Source organism: Ovis aries, chromosome 15 (assembly GCF_016772045.2).
Source record: "Ovis aries strain OAR_USU_Benz2616 breed Rambouillet chromosome 15, ARS-UI_Ramb_v3.0, whole genome shotgun sequence".
In the NCBI taxonomy this organism is placed as follows: Eukaryota; Metazoa; Chordata; class Mammalia; order Artiodactyla; family Bovidae; genus Ovis; species Ovis aries.
Genome location: NC_056068.1, coordinates 73,592,584 through 73,613,018, shown reverse-complemented (window position 1 = coordinate 73,613,018; position 20,435 = coordinate 73,592,584). Strand labels below are relative to the sequence as shown.

General features: G+C 57.3%; 1 protein-coding gene across 13 annotated transcripts in view; it reads right to left on the bottom strand.

Annotated features, from left to right (window-relative positions):
• Positions 1-569: 569 nt before the first annotated feature.
• The window catches only part of CD82 (CD82 molecule), a 56,512-nt gene continuing 36,646 nt past the window's right edge, over positions 570-20,435 (bottom strand). For all 13 annotated transcript variants that reach the window (XM_060399530.1, XM_042233386.2, XM_042233385.2 and 10 more), the window contains 7 exons: positions 20,363-20,435; positions 15,235-15,359; positions 15,017-15,091; positions 5,256-5,357; positions 2,206-2,412; positions 1,809-1,892; positions 570-1,509 (listed from right to left, as the gene is read on the bottom strand). In XM_060399530.1, the coding sequence (XP_060255513.1) occupies positions 1,432-1,509; positions 1,809-1,892; positions 2,206-2,412; positions 5,256-5,357; positions 15,017-15,091; positions 15,235-15,359; positions 20,363-20,435 (744 nt within the window). In that variant the 3' untranslated portion in view covers positions 570-1,431. The remainder of the gene's footprint in view (positions 1,510-1,808; positions 1,893-2,205; positions 2,413-5,255; positions 5,358-15,016; positions 15,092-15,234; positions 15,360-20,362) is intronic.

Here is a 20,435-nt window from a genome sequence, read left to right as displayed (position 1 = left end):
GAGCAGAGCGTCTGCACGGCCCCCCTGAGCTTCGTGGGTGTGTGCTGGGGTTCAACTTCCTTACTTGAGTAAGTACAACTGAGAGCTTCCTTTAAAGATGCTTCTTGCGTCTTTCAAAACCTCCTGAATTCTGCGCATGGTACTCCATCACATTTCTTCAATATGAAAATATTTCCTTCTTTTGTAAAAAAAAAAAAAAAAAAAAAGATGCTCTAGAAAGAGGCAGACTTTATTCTGTGGCTTCACTGACCCACCTCCGCAGTTAGCCCACTTTGGGTTATTTCTGGGGGCATCTGTACCCTAGGGGTACAATCGACACCTGTTTGAATACACACATCAAACCCCAGCCACGCCGGGAGCCAGGCAAATGGATCAGAGCCAGGCGTCACACCGCTCATGTGCCAGCTTGAACGGGGGGCCAGAGGTGCCCCTAAAGGAGCCCCTGTCCTGGGGACAGCAGGGAGGCGCTTGCCACTCTTTCCCACAGGCCCGGCCATCCCGTCCACATCAGCTCGCCCCTTTGGTCCTTCCCCCCTGGCCTCGGAAGCAGCATCTCCACCACGGCAGGCTGGATTGTTACAAATCCTCTTTAATAATCTGTCATGTGTGTTTTACAGAGCTGTGCCCTGGGCCCCTCCCCACTCGCCTTCAAGGCACAGCCTTACCCACCCATTCCCTGGGGAACAGAGCACAGGAGAAAGCATCCTCACTTCCCTGGACCGCTCAGGGTCCTGGTGAATGCAGGGCCAGCTCTGTGCCACACTGGGAGCGTTCACCCCCTGCTTCCCTAAGTGGCCCAGGGCCAGTCCAGACCTTCATGCCCAGGCCACCCCCCACTTCAGCCCAGCTCATGCGGGCCCTGCCCCCACAGCATGGCCCAGACTGGCCTGAGCTGCTGGGTGGGGCTGGGTCAGGCTGAGGAAGGGGTGCCGCTTCTTAGGTCAAGTCAAGCCCACCCTCTCCCACTACCTCAAGGAAAATGGAAAAACCAAAGACAGAAGCATCAGAGTGGAAACAAAGCTGACCCACGTAGTGGGCAGTGAGAACCCAGGGCGCCTTATCCAACCCCCCTCCCAACCCCCCACCCGGCTTTTAACACACTTTCTCCCACACAATATATACAGCCCCCAAGGCAGGTAGAAACCCAGCCCACCTGTGCAGGGAGCATTTTCTTTGGGTTGCTAAGACAACCCTGGCAGACAGGGAGCGCGTGGAGGAGCCACAGAATAGCTGGGGCTTAAGGCTGATGGCAGAAAGGCAAGGAGAGGGGTTCAAGTCCCCAGGAAGCACCCCCCACTTCCAGCCAGCACGGGACGGACAAGGGGTCTTGGCAGTGAGGTGGGAGGCGGGCCTGGAGTGGGGGAGCCCAGGAGAGATCCCTGGGAGCCCTGAGGTTGGGGGTCAGGCAGGGAGGTGGGGACAGCAGCCGCCTCAGTACTTGGGCACCTTGCTGTAGTCTTCAGAATGGACGCGCCGGCATAGGAACATGGACAGGAACATCCCCAGGAGCTGGAGAGGGAGAGGGTGACAGTCAGAGCGGGACCCCAGAGGAGCATCCTGCGGTCCAGGCCAGCACGTAGGGCCCGACCTGGATGAAGCCGATCCTCAGCTACAGCCTCAGGACCAACCTGTGGCTCAGGTGGCAGAGGGCCCTGTGAGGGGCGGGGGTCAGGCCAGGCTTGCCACGGGGCCTCTAGAAGCCGATGGGCCTCAACTAACCCCTCCCTCCACCCCGGACATCTGCAGAGCAGGTTGAATCTGGTGGGGGGCAGCACGGGGTGGGTGGTTGGAGGGGAGGGGACCCAGACCTCGATGACAGCGACGCCCACACACACGCCGAGGATGACGCCCAGATTCTCCTGCAGCCAGCCCTGCACCTTCTCCATGCAGCCCTATGAGCAGAGAACACAGCCACGTCACCCCACGATGGGCCGCGTCACCCTGACACACAGGATCACCGGGGGCGGGGCCGCCCCAGCCCAGAGGTCCAGCAGAGCGGGGTCTGGGCGGTCCATGAATGGATCCATTGATGAACACAAAGATGAAGGTGCAAATGATGAGCAAACAGATGAATCAAAGGAAGGCAGGAACAGCTCCGTGAAGAAAGGTCGATGGAGCGATAGCCCAGGTGAGGCTGGGGGCCAGAGGGTCTGAACCCACTGTGCCCTGAGCCCAGCCCTCGCCCCCTGACAACCATCCACGCACCTCCTGGTACACCGGCCAGTCCTCGGGGTTGTTGCCGCTCTGGGTTCCGTTGCCAAAGGGGGCCTCGCAGAAGCCCTTCTGCGGCATCATGAGGGTGTCATCCTCATCACTCTTCTTGCAGGAACAGGGGAAGGTGATGTTGGAGCGATTCATGAGCTCGGTGTTTTCCGTCCAGTTGAGGAAGCTGACCCAGCCGCAGCACTTCACCTAGCGGGGGGAAGGGACAGGGTGCTCGAGCCCACCGCCTGCTCAGCTGGGGGCTTCCTGGACAGGAGCTCACATCTGCCCCATCCAGGTCTGCCCCCCGACTCCCACCCCCCACCCTGGTCTCAGCCAAACCCCCAGGATTAGAGTTTAGGTTTCACTTTGGGCTTTGTGAGCCACAAGGAGTTGAAAGAGGCTCTCAGGAAACACCACAAACTCTGAAAACAGCAGGGGACAAAATCAGAAGCAGCAAAAATAGAAAAAACAGAAGGGACAGCCACGCTGGAAGGACACGGGCGAGCAGGACATGAGGAGGGCAGTGGCGTCCGACGGGGGTGCGGGGCTGGAGTCAGGCCACCGCGCTCCAATCCAGTTCTGCCACCTACCAGCTACTCAACTCTGGTCAAAGCGCTGACCTCAACTTTCCCATCTGGAAAACGGGGGAAACTCACTCACTCCCTAACTCGATCTGTTACGAGGATGAAATGGGACGAGGCAGCCAAGGTGTCCAGCCCAGGTCAGGAGGGCGCAGCGGTCGCCCAGGAGAGGCCGGTTCCACCTGCAGGCTCTGAGCACATGCTGGAGCTGCGGTTTGGCTCTGAGCTTCCTGGCTGCCAGAGTGAAGAGGGAGACACGGTGCCTCTGCCTTTTTAGAGGAGAAAATGCTCAGGATGATCCTGACCTAAAGAAAGCTCGTGAAGAGGACCCCACGAGGCTTCAAATCACAGGCGGCTTGAATTGCCGTCGGGACCGGGATCTCAGGGGCGAGGCCTGTGTCCAGTAAATGCCCCTGAAGGCAGAGCGGAGTCAGGGGTGGGCCTGTCCAATGTTGGCCCGGCCCTGTGCACAGGCAACTTGCTGCACTTCTCTGAGCCCCAGTTTCCTCATCTGGAGAATGGGGTGATGACAGCCACTCTGCTAGGGCTGAAGGGCTAGTACGGGTGAGCTGCGTGCCACCATGCCCAGCACGTGGTCACTTCCCCGCAGGCCTCCTTCCCGTCTGAAGTGACGAGTTCCTGCACAGCAGCCCGGTGGCCAGCAGGGGGCGTGCCAGGCACACCCAGGCATTCACTTGCTCTGGTCAGTTTCTAGTTGAGGGCTTATCTTCTACCTTGCTCCTTTCTTGCTGGCTGCCTCCTCTCCATCAAGAAAGGCTGGCACCTCTGAGGGGCACCCACAGCCCCTCACACACCCAAGCAAAGTGAAGCAGCTTCTCTTGGTCGTTCAACTGCACCAGGCAGAGCCCTGCTCACCAGGGCCCCCTGCAAGGACACCCCCCGTGTCTCAGGGCCCCTGCATCGTAACAAAATATCACCACTCACAGGCCACATGATAAGTGCCTCGGGCTTTACAAACTCATTGCACGTGAGCGTGGATCAATAGTCCCATTTCAGAGATGAGGAGACTGAGTCAGAGAAGGCCTGGCCAGGAAGTAGCTGAGTCTTGTATTTCAGCCCCTGGGAGCCTGACTCACTGCCTGTTTTCTTACCACCATCCCAAGCAGCTCTGATAGATATCAAGTCACCGAGAGGTCCTGCCTGCTGCAGGAGATCCCCCAGTCAGTCCACCTCCTCCCCTGACACTTGTTTATCCTGGGGCTCCCCACCCCTGTCCCCACCTCGATCTCAGCAAAGGGTCTCAGCAAATGTGGGATCAAACCAAAGGTGGGATGACAATGTCTTCCTGTGCGCCTGGAGCCTCGCAGGTGACACAGGCCCCCCGTGTCACCAAACCTCAGTGACGCATGTAGGCCAGGAAATGTCTCCCTCCCTTCCTTCACTGCTCGGAGAACAGATGTGCCCACGTGGCCAGGGCAGAGATCTGCCTCTAGTCTCCGGGGGCTCCTGCTCTCAGGCTTTCCTGCGCTGCCCCTTCCCTGCCCCTCACACCCACAGGCCTCCCTGAAGACAGCGGGCGGGCAGGGCCAGCAGGTCCTCTTGTGACAGAGGGGGTGGCTACGGCCCGGGGAGGGCAGGTCCGGGCCGAGAGCGCACAGCGTCCGGGGCCACCCAAGGGGGGGCGTCTGGGGCCTTATCCCCGAGGGTGTTTGCTGTGTGTGGTGACTGGTTTGACATCAAGGCAGGAACACGGACATCAAGGCAGGCTGGGAACCCAGTCAGTTAGTCAGCCCGTCTCTCTCTTCCACTTTAATTGAGGTGAAATACGCTAAAGTGTATTGGGCTTCCCTGGTGGCTCAGACAGGAAAGCGTCTGCCTGCAATGTGGGAGACCTGGGTTCGATCCCTGGGTTGGGAAGATCCCCTGGAGAAGGGAATGGCAACCCACTCCAGTGTTCTTCCTGGATAATCCCCATGGACAGAGAAGCCTGGTGGGCTATAGTTCATGGGATCACAAAGAGTCGGAAACGACTGAGCAACTTCACTTCACACTGAAGTGAACAAATGTGTCTTGATGAACTTTTCTACCCTCGTTGACATAACCGCCACCTGGGTCAAAATTTGAATAGAACATTCCTTTCACCCTGGAAGGTTCCCATGCCATCTCCCCAGAGGCGGACTTCACGTGGGCCTATGTAGCCTCTCAGCTTGGACACACAGTCTTGTAACCTCCAGGGGGAGCACCCAGCCTGGCTGGAGAGGAGCGGGTGGAGGACTGCCCCCACCTCTCTGGCCAGGGGTGGGGAGAGCGCTGTGAATCCTGGATCAGCCTCCAGGCCTGGGGCCCCTGGGCAAAGACTTGTGGGGGTCACTGAGGGTTGGGCAGGAAGAGGGGCTGCTCAGGAGCTCCTGACCCCAGCAGACACACACTCAACACTCACACCACCAGCTTCGTCTATCGGGCGCGCAGGCCCACAGGCACCCAGAGGCCTGTCCGCGGGCCCCTTACCTGAGCCTGCACGTAGTCCCAGGCCTCCTGCAGGCCGTCCCCGGAGCCGTCCGTGTAGTTGTGAATGAGCTTGGTCACGATGCTGCCCATCTCCTGCTTCAGCTGCAGAGGAGAGAGCACGGACCACGGTCAGCATGCTCGAAACCCGCGACCCCATCCCTGGTCACACGTGCTTAAGCTGCCTCTCCGCCATGCCCCGAAACGCTGGGGCTACGCTCACTGCTCAGAAGCATGTTGTCACCCATTCCAACCACTTTCCTGGTCCTCCCTGGGCGCCAGCCCCCGCCCCCCCCCGACCCTAGTGCAGTCAGAGTCAGCCACCCCCGCCCAACCGTCTCCTCAGCACTGAACAGTGCGTGAGCCTGCAGACGAGAATCTGTCCACGTCCAGCGGCGGGCGTCTCACCAAGCTCGGGAGAAACACTGCCGTCTTCTCAACAGCCCACAAGGCCCTACACCTTTTGGCCAGCTCTTTTTGTTTCTTTGTTTTTAATTAATTTACTTTTTAAATTGAAGGATAATTCTTTACAGAATTGGCCCTGCTGCTTCCAGACCTCGTTTCCCTGCTCTTCTGCCTTCCTTTTTAGTTACGGGGTCTTTGGGCAAGGCGCACTCCTGCCTGGGGCCTTTGCACTTGCTGTCCCCTCAGCCTAAAATCTTCTTCCCCCAAATATGAATGTGGCTCATTCTCCTACTCTCTTTAGAGCTCTCCTCAAATGGCTCCTCCTCAGAACGGCCTTCCTGAACCACCCAGGAAAATCTCAGCCCTGCCCTATCCCCTGCCAGGCCCCCCTTATCCTACAAGGGGAGGCCCGCTGCAGGTTTTTCCCCGTAGCCTCGTCATAGCACTCTCATCTGCTTCCAGGATTTACGGTCTCTCTCGCCCACTAGAACGGGAGCTCCGTGTGGGGGGCAGCGACTGAGTCTGAGACAGCCTGGCCAGGGGAAGTGTGCGGCGAGCATGGAGAATGAACGCACGAGGAACCCCACCACCTGCCCAGCTCCAGGGCCCCCCCAAAGCTCACATCTGCCTCGGCTGGCTGGGAATGTAGGGTGTCTGTGGGAGGAGAGGGAAGCACCTGCTTTCACTAACCCTGCAGAGGAAACACTCGTTTATAAAGAAGGTGGGTGTGAGGTGCTGGGGTCAAAAGGCTCCGGCCCCCGAGGCCTCTTTCTGGGGTTTGAACAGAGGATCTCACTATGGCAGCTTTTCAGGAACCAGCCCACTGTGCAGCGGGAGGTGAGACCCAAACCGGCCCCACCTGCAGACCTTGCTCAAGGGCCTCCCCAGGCACCCCAGCTGCAACAGGCTGCTAACGGTCACCTCTTGTCCCCACAAAACCTCGGGGCAAGGGGCCTGAGAGGAGCAGGAACACCGAGGGGACGGTCCCATGCCTGCCCCTCAGTTCCTGAGGAAGAGGAATCGGGGAGGTGGGACAGGGACCTCCAGATGGGGGCTTTCAGAGCGAGTCGGCTCAGAACTCCATGAGCGGGGGCTTCCTCCAGCTCCCCATGAACGCAGCACTCAAAGAACCCACATCCTGCAGACCGCCCTGCAGGCCCGGCCCCCTCCGTTCACCTGCCCCAGAATCGCTCTCTGTCCCTCTCTTACCATAAATTTCTTAGTCAAATATTTCTCTGGTTTTACTGGCAGAGATCTACAACTTGCAAAAGCTAGCCTGTCAATAACTAATCACAACAGTAGCGGCCAACTTTAATCAAGCTTGTTATTACCAGTACCGTGCGAAGGACTTTTAATGCATTATTTGACTATCCCTCCAGGCAGATCGAAGGCCTAGGTATTATGGAGAGGCAGAAAACAAGGCCCAAAGAGGTTAATTAACTTGCCCAAGGTCTCACAGCCAAGATGTGAAGAGCTGGGATTTGGACCCATGTCTGACTGATTCCAGAACCCAAGTTTTTATCTGTTGAGCTCTATCAGCATTTAAACCACATGGCCATCGCTTGCAATAGGTCAGACCAGTTTCTTTCTTTCTTTCTTTTTTTTTTCCTTTAGCACTTAATCTTTAATATGTTTAATTTGGTCAAAATCTATGGAAGTCTACAAAAATCTAGAGACCATATGGCTGTGTAACGCAATGCATGATGTATTATAACAGTACCATACGGAGAATGTAAAATGTAAAGTTAGACATTAGGTTAACTCACAGATGTGAATATAGTCTTTTCTCCAGTGCTGACAAGGACCACTTACTTTAAAATTCTCTTAACAAATAATTAAAAGCTGCCTAGGTATCATTTTGAACTGCGGTGTTGGAGAAGACTCTTGAGAGTCCCTTGGACTGCAAGGAGACCCAACCAGTCCATCCTAAAGGAGATCAGTCCTGGGTCTTCATTGGAAGGGCTGATACTAAAGCTAAAACTCCAATACTTTGGCCACCTCACGCAAAGAGTAGACTCTGGAAAAGACCCTGATGCTGGGAGGGATTGGGGGCAGGAGGAGAAGGGGACGACAGAGGATAAGAGGGCTGGATGGCATCACCGACTCAATGGACATGAGTTTGGGTGAACTCCGGGAGTAAGTGATGGACAGGGAGGCCTGGTGTGCTGCGGTTCATGGGGTCGCAAAGAGTAGTGAACTGAACTGAACTGAGGTATCATTTTAAGCTCCCCTAGTTCTCTTGTTTGGAATGAAACCCCTTGAGGTCACTGCAACAAGCAGTTTTAAACCAGAGCCGCTTGGTGGTTTGCCCAGGTTGCACAGTGAGGGCTGTCTGCTGCAGAATCTGAGCCTCTCTGCCCCGACCCTCTCTGCTCCACCTCTGCTCTGCAGTGAGCAGGTGACCCCTGAGGCGCGGAAAGAAGGCGGTCCCCAGGGGCATTTGCAGAGAGAGCGGTCTCCCCCCACATCCTCCCACCGGACCTCCCCCCACCGACCTGGGCTCTATTTATACCCGGCATGGTTGCCACAACAGCCCAGACTTCCCTGTTTCAGGCCCCAGAAATGAGAAGGCGATGGAAGCTGGGTGGTTTCCACTGAGGCTGGGTGGTTTCCATGGAAACACCACATCCATCCTCCGGCCCAGAATGGGGCCGAGGGACACAACTGGGCCAGGGGGGCCACGGCAGCAGGGCCTGATTCAGCTCGGCGTTGATGCCTTGGGACCCCAATGCCCGGGAGGCAGTGTTGGGAGCCCGGGGAAGTTACCCTGGCAACCAGGCTGTTCCTGAGACAGGGAGGAGCAGGGAGAAGCAGCTCCCCATCTCACTTCACCCCTGCAGGGGCCACTCTGTGGGTTCTGCCTGCCCCATGCCCACTCTCCCTCCTTCAAACAGCAACTCTCTTCCTTAGCAGTAAGCACCCCTCAAACCCTCCATGTGGCCGAGGAGTCCTGCCCCCTCACTGCCAGGGGCAAGCAAAAACCCAGGCTGCCACTTAGCGCCTTCTACACCCTGGTACAGTGAGTGGTTCAGGGATGGGCAAGTGACCCAAGGTCACACCCGAGGGCCCTCGCTTTCGGCTAATTTGGTGGGATGAGGGCCTGAGTGGCCACTCCAAACGCCCCAGGAGGAAGCCAGCGAAGGTGAGCAGAGCTGAGGATGAAGACAGTCAGTGCTGGTGGCTGAGCCTGGATCCAGCTGAGCCTGCAGCCAGGGCGGGCCAGTTTCAGTTGGGTTACTGTTACATGTAATAAAGAGGCTTGCCTAGGAATGGCTGCATAATTTACAGCCCAGTGTAAAGTGAAAATGCAGGGCTCCTTACTTCAAAATGATAAGGAATTTCAAGACACCAGCCCCAGCACAGAAAGCTTCGAAGTGTGGGATGCTGTGTGGCTGGCTGCTCAGTGTACACGCCTAGGAAGCTGGTCCTGCTCTTGCCCAATACCATCCTCCCCTCTTCCCCAAAGAGAAAACCAAGGCGCAGACAGTGAGAAGAACTGCACAAGACCAGACAGGTGGCAGGCTGGGGAGGTACACCCATCACCAGCTACATGCACCTCCAGGACCCCGAGATCCTGTCGCAGCAAGCCGCCCAGCATCTCCACCTGACCCCGACCCTGCCGCCCTCTGGGACACCTCTCCCCCGACCCCCACCCCATGCTACGCTTCTACGTTGCTTTGTGGTGCGACTTTTCTGAGAGAGGTACAATCAGAAGACAGCATATCATCCAAAACTAAGAATCCTTTTCTAGGCTCTGCGTAAATGCTCCCTGTGATGGGGAACTCAGTGCCATACAAAATAGCACATTGCAGGGAGGCTCTTGGTACAATCAGTTCATTTTAAGTTGCACCCAAATGGCTTCTATCCATTAGTTTCCATCCTCCCTCTGCCTCCCAAGTCCCAGCTGGGACCACACAGAACAAATCGAATCATTCTCTCCCAGGACAAACGTCATTCAGATGTTTGAGACCCAACCGCACCTCCCTATGCCCCTCCTCCCCAGGGTAAACCTCCAGGCTCCTCTGCAGCCTCTTTGGGATGGTGTTCAGCCCTCTCTCCATGCTATTATGTGCCAAACTGCCTCTCACAATGAGGGGTCCCCATGCAATGAGAGGGACCCACACCTTCTCGCCTCCTCCCCCTGTACCCACAGAAGAGGTTGCCAAGCGCTTTGAGGCTTCATCCTGTGAACCTGGTAAGAAATGAGGACCCTTTGCCCTGGAAGATGTGGAGGGGGTAGCATTTTCACTCTTAGTGGCCACCTAGGTCTTTCCTGAAAGTCTGGCTGCAATCTACATAACCAGCTACCGAAGAATTCAGCAGGGGGCCGCATCGTATACGTCATATACGTCTGTCCCACGCCACGATAGGCTCCCTGAGGGCGGGCCCGAGTTAGGCGCTGGAGCCAGACATGCAGGTGCTTGACTCTCTGCCCACTGGTCTCCACAATCCCTTTCCAGAAGGACAGTCTGGGTGCCTTCTTCCCCTTTCCCGAAAGGGAAGAGAAAGGTCCCCACCACCCCCACCTCCACCCCCGTCCCGACTCCAGCCACCTCCCTGTGGCCGTGGAAACCCAAGCTAGTGAATCAGGAAGTTTCCATGGCAGGGAGAGCTGTCTCACAGAACACGCTGTCCTCAAGGAACTCGTTGAATCACCTGTGTGTTCCCTCCTATAGGCGCTGGCTGGTTGGCTACTGTGGGCCCCTGGCGTAGGAGAGGGAAGGAGGAGAAAGGGAATAATGGCTTTCCTGGCCAGCCACCCTCTCTGCAGAGCACACAGCAGTCCAGCTGAGCCCCCGTCACCACCAGCAGCCCCCTGCCTCGGCGCCGGCGACCATCCAGATCACGCGAGTCCCTCCCCTCACGCTCTCAGCCCTCAGGCCTTCTGCTCAAGCTGAAAGTGAAAGTGTTAGCCACTCAGTCGTGTCTGACTCTTTGCGACCATATGGACTGTTGCCTGCCAGGCTTCCCTGTCCGTGGAATTCTCCAGGCAGGAATACCGGCGGGGGTTGCCATACCCTTCCCCAGAGGACCTTCCCGACCTAGAGACTGAACCCGGGTCACCTGCATTGCAGGCAGATTCTTTACCATCAGAGCCACCCAGGGAAGCCCCCCTGATACAAACTGTCAGAGCCTCAGTGGCCTCACACGTGCAGGTCAGTGGGACGGCCTGTGTGAGCGCACCCAGCCCAGCACCCAGCACGTTCTGGGAACCGGTTACTAGTTCACCCTCTCCTGCACTGACCCCTGCCCACCCTCCACCACCCAGAAAGAACAAACCAGCATTCCAGAGTGACAGAGCTGGGAATGGCCTGAGAGGTCACCAGGGGCTCGGGGAGGCTGAGTAACATGTCCAAGGCCACATAGCAGGCAACGGCAGAACCCAGACCTGAGTTTTTCCCACTAAATGGGGGCTGGGTAATGATCAGACAAGGAAACAGCCAGAGGAATCTTAACTCCATACCTAAACCCCTGTTCCCACAGCCCTTGCTAATATGAGCATTGATACTGGTGACAATAGGAACAGCTGCCCATTCACTGAGCCCGTACGAGGCATTAGTGACGTCAGCAGTGGTGACAATAGCAAACTCTTGCAGTGATGCCAGCACGCCTCTGCTCTGGGCCAGGCGGACACTAGGCCCTTCCCACCTGTCAACGCCTCCACCCTTGGTGCGCTACTTATAAGGTGGCCTTCGGGGTCAGTGCGCCCCGGCACTGAGAAACGGTGGGATTTGAGGCAGGGCTGGAGGGCTGCGTGCCACCCCCACAGTCTCTTCCATTCTGTACTTCCTAGGGGGCACCTGAAGGGGGTAAGCCAAGGCCATCAACAAGCTCATTTCCATCCGGGTTCAATTTTGCCACCAAATGAGTTGTGAGTGGTATGTTGGGTTTCTGAAGTGTTTTTTGGACTTTGGAATTATGGCTAAGGGAGAGTGGACCTGTAGGATTGCTGCCATTTGACAAAGGAGGAAACTGAGGCACAGAGGGGCTGAGTAACTTGCCGAGAGTCTCAGAGCGGGGCTCAGGCATGGGCAGCTAGGTTCTGGGGTCCAGACCCTGGGCCAATATATCTGTGTTTTCTACAAGCCTTGAAGTCTGGGCTCCCAGCAAGCCTGGGGCTGGGGGGAAGCCAGCCAGGTGTATTCTCCTCCGTTGACAGAAGCAGACCCCACAGCTTGGAAGGCCCAGGCTTTGCCCAAGGCGCCCAGCCTCCCCTGCTGCCGCCCTGGAAACAGTGACTGCTGGGAGGAGGGACACTGGAGACCACTTCAGGGGGGCCCCAGGGTCTCAGTCCCTCCCACCTGCTCAGGAGGCCTGGAGAGGGGGGAGATGGGGCCCGTCGCCTTCCAAAACAGCCTTTTTCCTTCAGGCTCACCCAGGTCCCACCTCCCCAGCTGGGCCTCATCTGCAGGAATAAACACCACCAAGGGCATGTTTAGTCTTCCACTGGGATTTACAATGTGCTGGGAAAGAAAAAATAAATCATTCATTCCAACTCGGGCGAGCGGGTGGCGCCAGAACTTCCCCAGCGAAGCCAGGAAATTTCCCCCTGCTTTCCAGAGAAGGAAGTGGGCCAAGGGGAGGTGGGCTGGGGCTGGGGGCTGGGGGGCATGAAGTGTGGAGTCTGGGAGCTTGGGGGAGGCAGAGAAGGGGACAGTAGGGCACCGTGACACACACAGCCTGGACTAGAGTCAGGAGAGCTGATTCTCCAAACCAGCCTGGCTCCAGGGCTGGGCGTCGCCTCTGGGGCATGGCTTCTGGTTGGCAGCCAAGCAGATTATGCCAGCTAGAGGGGAGGCAGCGTGGAAGTAGAGGGAAGCACAGGCCTCGGGTTGGAGTGGATGGGAATCTCCACCCTGTCGCATTTGAACTGCATATGACCAGGGCCAAAATTCACTGCCTTCCTGGGCCTCAGGTTCTTAAACTTGAAGATGCCAATAAAACTGAAATGAGTGTCAAGCGACCAGCTCAGCCCCTGGGACGAGACTGGTGCTCACAGATGGACACTGTCTTTATTACTGTGAGATGGGACAACACGGGGGGGAAGAGGCGGTCTGCCTAATGCCGTTTGACTAGCTTCTGAGTCACAGGAACCACTCACTGCGGCCCCGTTCTCACCCACTCTCTTGGTACTGTGCCACTGACGGGGGCCCAGAGAAGCCCCAAGGGCCATACAGTGGAAATGAAGACCCAATCCTGCAACCCTTGCGCTGGGAGAGTAGCTTCCCTTCCCTCAACATCAGCTTTCTGTCTGGTAACCAAGCCAACTTCCTTTCATCTACTAAACTGCTATTTTCCCTTTCACCTTGGCTGCCAGGGAGCTCAATGTTCAAGTTAGCTCTAAGCTCTTGTCCCCCAGCTCTGGAATAACGTTTTTCTTCTCTCTCGCTGTGTCTTCTGATAGTCCTCATATTGATTTTAGCTGCTCTACGCCTACGTTGGAAGCTAGCTCCAATGTTCTTAGGAAACAGTAGGAACCACTGTAATGAAAATTTCACCAGCGTGAACCAGGAAGCCAGGTGGCCTGGGTTCAAACCCTGGCTCTGCCACTTACTAGCTGTGTGGCCTTTGGCCCAGTGACTTAGCCTCTCTGTGCCTGGGGTTCTACATCTGAAACTGAGGGTACTCATACCCATGACCTCAAAGGCTTGCTATGAGGAACAAATAAACGCAATATATACAAAGCGTTTAGTGCCAGGCTTGCTCTAGATTCTATGAAGTATTACTTGACGATGTTGCTGTAATGTTTTCTCAACTTCCTTCCAAGAAGGATCTGTGGCAACTTGACTTGCAAAGTGGTAAAATGTAGGAGTCCACATGGCCACTGGCTCTGCCAGCCCCGTGGGTGGATGGGAACTGTGGTCCTGGAGGGAAGGCAGGATCCAGCCTCAGCTGGGCCCAGGGTGAACTCCGACCAGCCGTGTGGCGCCTGGGCCCTCACCTGGCCTGGCTGCTGGCACTGTATGCCCTCAGCCCTCACCTGGAGCATGAGTGGAGGGGAGGCTCAGAAGAGAAGGCAGGGAAAGTGGCTGACACTGAGCCCAGTGTCTGGTGTGTGCTCAGCAGGGATCAGGGATAAGGGGCTAGCGTTACTACTACTGATGCTGTCGTTGTTAATCATCTCTCTGAGCATCTGCTTCCTGGCCCATCAACATAAGACTTACACAGCAGAGCTGCTGGGAGGACGAGACGAGATCATGTGCGTAAAGCTTCTAGAGAATACCAGGTGCACAGAGCAGGTGCTCCACAATGCTAACTGTGACAGTCACGATCAACTGGCACACCCGGTGGCCAACAGACAGCCCCCTTCTCTCTTGCGTCTCTGTCTTTAGAGGCTGAAAGCTGGATACTCACTTTCTCAGCCTCCCTTGAAGCTAGGAGTGCCTTTAAAACTCAGTCTGGAGGAGACTGGTCGGGGGCTTGCTTTTTGGATAAAAGTGATGGCCGTCACTGGCACTGCCCCAGACTTGCTTGCTTGGTCGGGGGCTTGCTTTTCAGATAAAAGGGATGGCTGTGGCTGGCACTGCCCCACTCCCTTTCTCCTGGCCAGAGCAGCACAGATGTCGGGCCTGGTGCTGTGGCAGCCGTCTTGTGACCATGAGGCAAGTGGCATGATAGAGGAAAGATGTCAGGATGAGGATGCTGAACAGACAGCCGGAACCAGGGCCTCTTGAGCTTCCAAACCTGACTTCTGGTTAAATCAACAACATACGTCCTTAGAGTTTAAGCCCCAGTATGTCTGATTTTCTATTCCTTAACACTGAAGGTCTTCCCTCTGACATGGGAATAACATTTTCATGGACCGTCTGCTCCCTGGGCCTCATCTGCGGACGAGATGCTGAGAATTATGCTAAGTGTTTCGCTAAGATAATCTCACTGAATCATTGCAGCAACCCTGAGAGTTAAATTATTCATGACCCCCGATTACAGAAGGTGAAACAGGAACAGAGAGGCAAGCAGCTTGCCAGTGGCCACACAGCTAGGAAGTGGTGGGGTCCAGTCAATATTGGGCCCAGCAGCGACTCCACCCCCCTGTATTGCCTCCACCCACCTCTAGCATTCTGCCATGTGACCCCAGGGAACCAGAGGCCCTGGAGGCTGACCTGGCACCTGTGAGATTCCTTTTTTCTTGGGGGATCCTAGTTCCCCGACCAGGGATTGAACCCACACCCTTGGCCGTGAAAGCATGCAGTCCTAACCGCCAAACTGCCAGGGAATTCCCCACCTTTGGGTTTCTCCATGACAACCACGAGGCCTTTTGTCTGTCCCCCACCCCCAGGCCACCCCCACCCCCACTCCCTACCCACATGGCTAGTCCAGCCCAGGTCTGGGTGGGGACAGGGTCGGGGGGTGCTCACCTGGCCCATGTTGAAGTAGAAGAAGACCCCTGCAGTCACCTGGGCGATGAGGATCAGCAGGAGGAAGGCAAAGTACTGGGGATGCAGAGCACACAGTCAGCAGGGTCCCCACCACGCCCTCCTCACCACGGATGCCCCCACCCAGACTGGGCCAGGGCCCCCTGGGCAGGATGAGGTGGGGGCGCTGGGCGGACAGTGCTGGGGGGGACTGTACTCACCATCCCCAGCAGGCAGCGGACCTCGTTGACGGCACCCAGGCAGCCCAGGAAGCCCATGAGCATGGTGAGGGCCCCCACGCTGATGAAGACGTAGGCCGCCACCTTGAACGAGCTGGAGGAGGTCTCTGCCAGGGGAGAAGACATTGGATTCAGCCTGCCTGTCTCACCCTTGCTGAGTGCAAAATCGGGGCAGGGCTACAGCCACATCCCTGCCGTGGGGTCGGGACACGGGTCAGCCATCCAGCCAGGCACCTGCTCCCTCCCCCGCTTTGGAGGTGGCCTCCCCTAGATGTGTGCCCCGCCCCTTCCCTGCTTTACTTTTTCTCCTTAGCACTTAAGGGACTGAAAAGACTCTAGTTTTACTGACTTCTCTTGCTCATCGTCTGCAACTCGCAGGAGCCTGTAAGCTGCATGAGGGCAGGGGCCAGTCCCTGCTGAAACCCCGCCCCTGGGACAGCGTCCAGCACAGCAAAGTGCTGTATGAGTCACTTGCTGAATTAACGAAACAGACTGGCAGGTTCCGCTGTGGCTACGGACACAGAGGCCCACCTTCCTCCGTGTCCATAAACAACAAACATGGCCCATCTTGCCCATTCACTACGCCTCAGGGCTTCACACGTCTGCCAGAACTCTGCCCGGCAGGCACTAGCATGCCCATTTCACAGATGAGGAAACTGAGGCTCAGAAAGGCACATCAGCAAGGGCCAGAGCTGGGATTTGCGAAGAGGCAGACCCAATCTTTTGTCCACCTGATGCAAAGAGAGACTCACTGGAAAAGACTCTGATGCTGGGAAAGATTGAAGGCAAAAGGAGAAGAGGACGACAGAGGATGAGATGGTTGGATGGCATCACTGACCCAATGGACATGAGTTTGAGCAACCTCCAGGAGAGAGTGAAGGAGAGGGAAGCCTGGTGTGCTGCAGTCCATGGGGTTGCAAAGAGTCGGACACGACTGAGCTACTCAATAGACTCCCAACGCCAGGCTCTTTCCACTTCTGCACGGGCCGTCCGCACTGACGCAGGTGCTTCTCTCCTTTATTTGTTCGGCCCACAGAGATTTACCAGGAACCACTGCGTGCCAGGCGCTATGCCAACTGCTAGGTATGCAGCAGTCAGTCAACCTGCTGAGGTCCCCACCCCACGAAGGTGACGTGCGGTGGGGTGAGGGGTGTGAAAGGCCATGAAGACGCTGAGGCTGGCCAAGGTCAAGAGAGCACGGCAGACGCCTGAGGCGGGAGGAAGCTTGGGGCACGGGAAGGCAAGATGGAAAAGAAGGTGAGAGAGAGAGGAGTCTGACAGGGGATACGCGGGGTGGGGGAAGGGGGGGCTGTGCCTAATGGCAATGACGGAGCCCCCCGCCGCCAGGTGGATGGAGGTCAGAAATCTCGGCCAGCATTTCCCAAGAATCCCAACAGATCACGCAGGGAAGAGCTCACATCCTCCTCCAGCTCTTAGGTATTGGGTGTGTGGAGCCCACTCCAAACCCTGAGGCTGTGACGTGCCAGGAGGGCCCGGGGGATTGCACCTCCCGTGGGCAGGGGGCTTCGGGCGCTGTCCTCTGACAGCCCCGGGCGCTGCAGTGAAGCTGGTGAAGCACCCTCAGGGCGTGGGGGGCGCGGGCAAAGCTTCCAGACGGCAGCAGAACGACCCTGAGAGCCTGAGCGGATCAGGACTACTCTCGGGGATGCAGACTCCTGGGCCCACCGTGGCTGGGCAGACTTTGCAGGAGATGACCCAGAATCCGCCTGTTCGTTGTGCCTTCCCAGTGACAGACACGGCCAGGGCTGCCAACGGGCTGACTGACCGCAACTCCCGGTGGAGAGGGCTGCCAATGGGCTGACTGACCGCGACTCCCGGTGGAGAGGGCAACCCTCAGAGGGGCTGAGGTCCCCACCTCGGCCATGGAGGGTGCATGGGGCCCTTAAGGAATTACCACAAAGCTGGCGCATAGGTGGGTAGGAGGGGGTGATCCAGACACACTTCCTGGGCACAGACAGAAGGTTCTGGAGCTGAGGAAATGCCCTGGCCAGCCCACCTCACTCTCAGGCATCAGGGCAGGGTGGCCTCCCCGCCCAGCTCCTTAAAGGAGACCCGGAGAAGTTGAGCAGAGGCCCGAAGGGGGTGAGTGAGGAGACTTCCCTCTTACTCCAGGCCCTTGCTGCCCGGGCTCTCACCCGCCAACAAGAGTAGGGGAAGGCGGTCAAATTTTGCTTTTTCTTAAACTTCCTGGGTTTGGGTTTCAGCAAGCCCTCCCAGTGAATCCTCCTCCTCCCAACATCAACTGGCACTGCCTGGAAATCCACGGTGTGCCAGCCCCGAAGAAGGCCCTTTATCCAAACCAGCCTGCTGAATTTCCGCCACGGCCCAGTGAAGGTGGCGCCACACCCTGATCCCTCTGTCGGGGCCCGGAGCAGCTAGGAGGCTGCAGACGGGGCCCAAGGGGCAAGGCTGGGGGCTGAGAGCCCGCCACCACCACCGCCACTCGGGGCCTTCTCCTGGGAGGCCAGCCGAGGTGCGGGCTCTCTGTTTCCCAGAACACTGTGTCAGTCCCTGTCCTCCTCCAGGGCCTCAGGCTGCTCCTGATCTGAGCAACCTGATGTAGGAAGGGGGCACGTATATAGCCCAGGTTCTATGCACCAAGACTGGCATCCTTTGGCCTTGTTGGGTCTCAGAGGTACCAATGAAGTGGGCAGGAAGTAGCCCAAACCTCCCAAAGTGCCCAAGGACCACGCAAAGTCGGTTGCTACCTAACCCAAACTGCTGCCCATAGCCTCTGACCCCTGTGGGATGTGGGCAGGCCACTTTCTGGGCTTCTGGGTTTTAGTGTGTTTTTTCTCTCTGTGAAATAAAACTAGTAATTCCGGCTTCTTAAAGATGTTCTAAGGATCAGATGGTATTATAAACTGATTTAACAATCATTTATGTAGGGTTTACGATTTATTAGAAACCCTTCTAAACTCATTCAGACATTAACTTGCCTAATTTCTCACGATGGACTTTATGACGTGGTCTGTTATTACCTTCATATTACAGGTAAGGAGGTACAGAGGGTGGAGTAACTTGCCCAGGATCGCACAACTAGTAGATAGCAGAGCCAGGACTGGAACCCTGGCATCGGGCTTGGTGCTCTGCGTCCTGACCCGCCGTGCTGGCTTCTGCTCCTGACGGAGTGAATGCGGGGTGTTCTGTGGGGCCTGGTGGTAGGGGGCCGGGGGGTGTTCAGGAGCCATGCCCCCTGGTTCCCATCCCTGTTTCCCCACCCTCTAGCTGTGCCCTTGGACAAGTTACTACCTTTCCCCTCAATTTCCTCCATTGTAAGATGGGGCTGGTAATGCCCAGCCCCAGGGACTCCCAGTGAGGATTCAGCAAGGTAAGGGGAGAGCCGTGTCACGCAGGCTCTGGGCTCACGCACACAGAAGGCCCTGGGCTCCCGGTTCTGACTCTCACTTGCAGCGAGACTCTTAGCAAGTATTTTCCTCCCTTTCTCTGAGCCTCAGTTTACTCAAGGGTATAGTGACTGGGCTAACAAATTAGTGCTTCTGAACTTTGGCTGCCTGGGGAAGCCCCTGGGAAGATTTTTAAAAGCCTCGGTGCTCCGGAGCTCCACCCAGACCCCTGGAGTCAGATCCCTTGGGGGTGGGGTCAGGCCTTGGTATCTGCAAAATCACTCGGGTGCATCCAGGGGGCTTCCAAAGCCTGGCCAGTTTGAGATTCTCAGCCCTGAACAGTGAGGACCCTGGGAGCGCCGAGCGGGCTGGGCACTGAGGGCAGAAACGCGGTGGGCCGGCTGGGCCCAGAGACTTTGCTCCAAGGCACAGTGCCCACTGAGTGTGCACCACAGCCCAGGAAGCGGGCAGCCTGGGCCGAGCAAGCGGGGCCGGGGAGAATGTGTCCCACCCTCCTTGCAGGGAGGGCATGGGGGGTGTGGGCACCCGACTGTGCCAGGAAACCCACACCTTAGCCCCTGGATGGGGAGCAGTCCACGCCCTGCCCCCAGGAGAAGTCAGGACTGACAGTCCCAGACAGCAGCGGATATGGTGGAGGGGGAATCACCCTTGCTTCCCTCCCTTCACGTCCAAGGGGAGGCACAGCCCCCCGGGGCCCCCTCCATCACCCATCCTAGCCTGGTTCCGTTTCATTCAAATCAAGCAGCTGTCACGGGCCTGAGTCCAAACCTGCTGCCTCGGGCAGCTGCTGGGAGGGGAAGTGAGCCAAGGACCCGCTTGCTGAGGGGCGTGGCATCGCTGGACTCCGCTCTCTGCCTCCGTCCCACCTCAGGACGTCCACTGGAGGCTAGCTCAGCAAGCCTGGCAGGCTTCCTGGAGGAGGCAGCGAGAAGACCAGAAAGGCCTCCTATCATCCTGGCAGGGCAGCCTTGGGTTTCTTCCCCTCCAGCTTCAAGAGGGAGACAAGGGGCTTCCTTTACCACCTGGACCAAAGCTCTGGGGGTTCGAGTCCCACACCCGTCACTCCGAGGTTGGGTGAACTTGAGCCAGGGACATTACTTCTTTGAGGCTCACGTCTTCATTTGAAAGGCAGGAAGTTCCTATTGCCCGAGGCTGCTGCGAGGTTAAGGCAGTTTATCTATGCCAAACGCTTGGCTCCATGCCTGGCTTACTGTGACCACAAATGGTAGACGCTGGCCTGACGCCTCCTCATCACTGCATTTGCCTGGCCCACCTGGCCGGGGCCAGGCACATAGTAGGTGCTTCATGCATGCCTGACGATCTGCCCCTCCTGGCTTTTCTTCTGAACTGGGAAGGGGAGGCACTACTGCCCACGTGTTGCTGAGCAGGCAAGTGGAGACACGGAGGAGGTAAGAGGCTTTCTCAAGGTCGGGGCAGAGGGAAGGGGCCAGGATGGAGAACAAGCCTCTCTCATCCCCCAGCCTTCTCCAGACAAATCAGCTTTGTTTGGAGAGGGAGAGAAAATTCCTTCTGAAAACCCCTGCGGAGAGGCCCAGGGGCAGAGCGGTCAGCATCAGGACCTGGGCAAGGCAGGCCCCGAGGGCAGCTGAAAAAGGGCGGGGCGGGCTTTGAGGGTCCAGGACTTGTGGGAGCAGCCCCGCCTGCTGCCTCACCCCTCGTTCAGAGACAGCTGGGCCAGGGGGGAGCAGAGGGCTCCTTACGTAAGATGGAGATGAAACTGTTCTTGTCGACCAGGATCCATATCCCAAAGCCCAGGATCACCGCGCCCAGGAC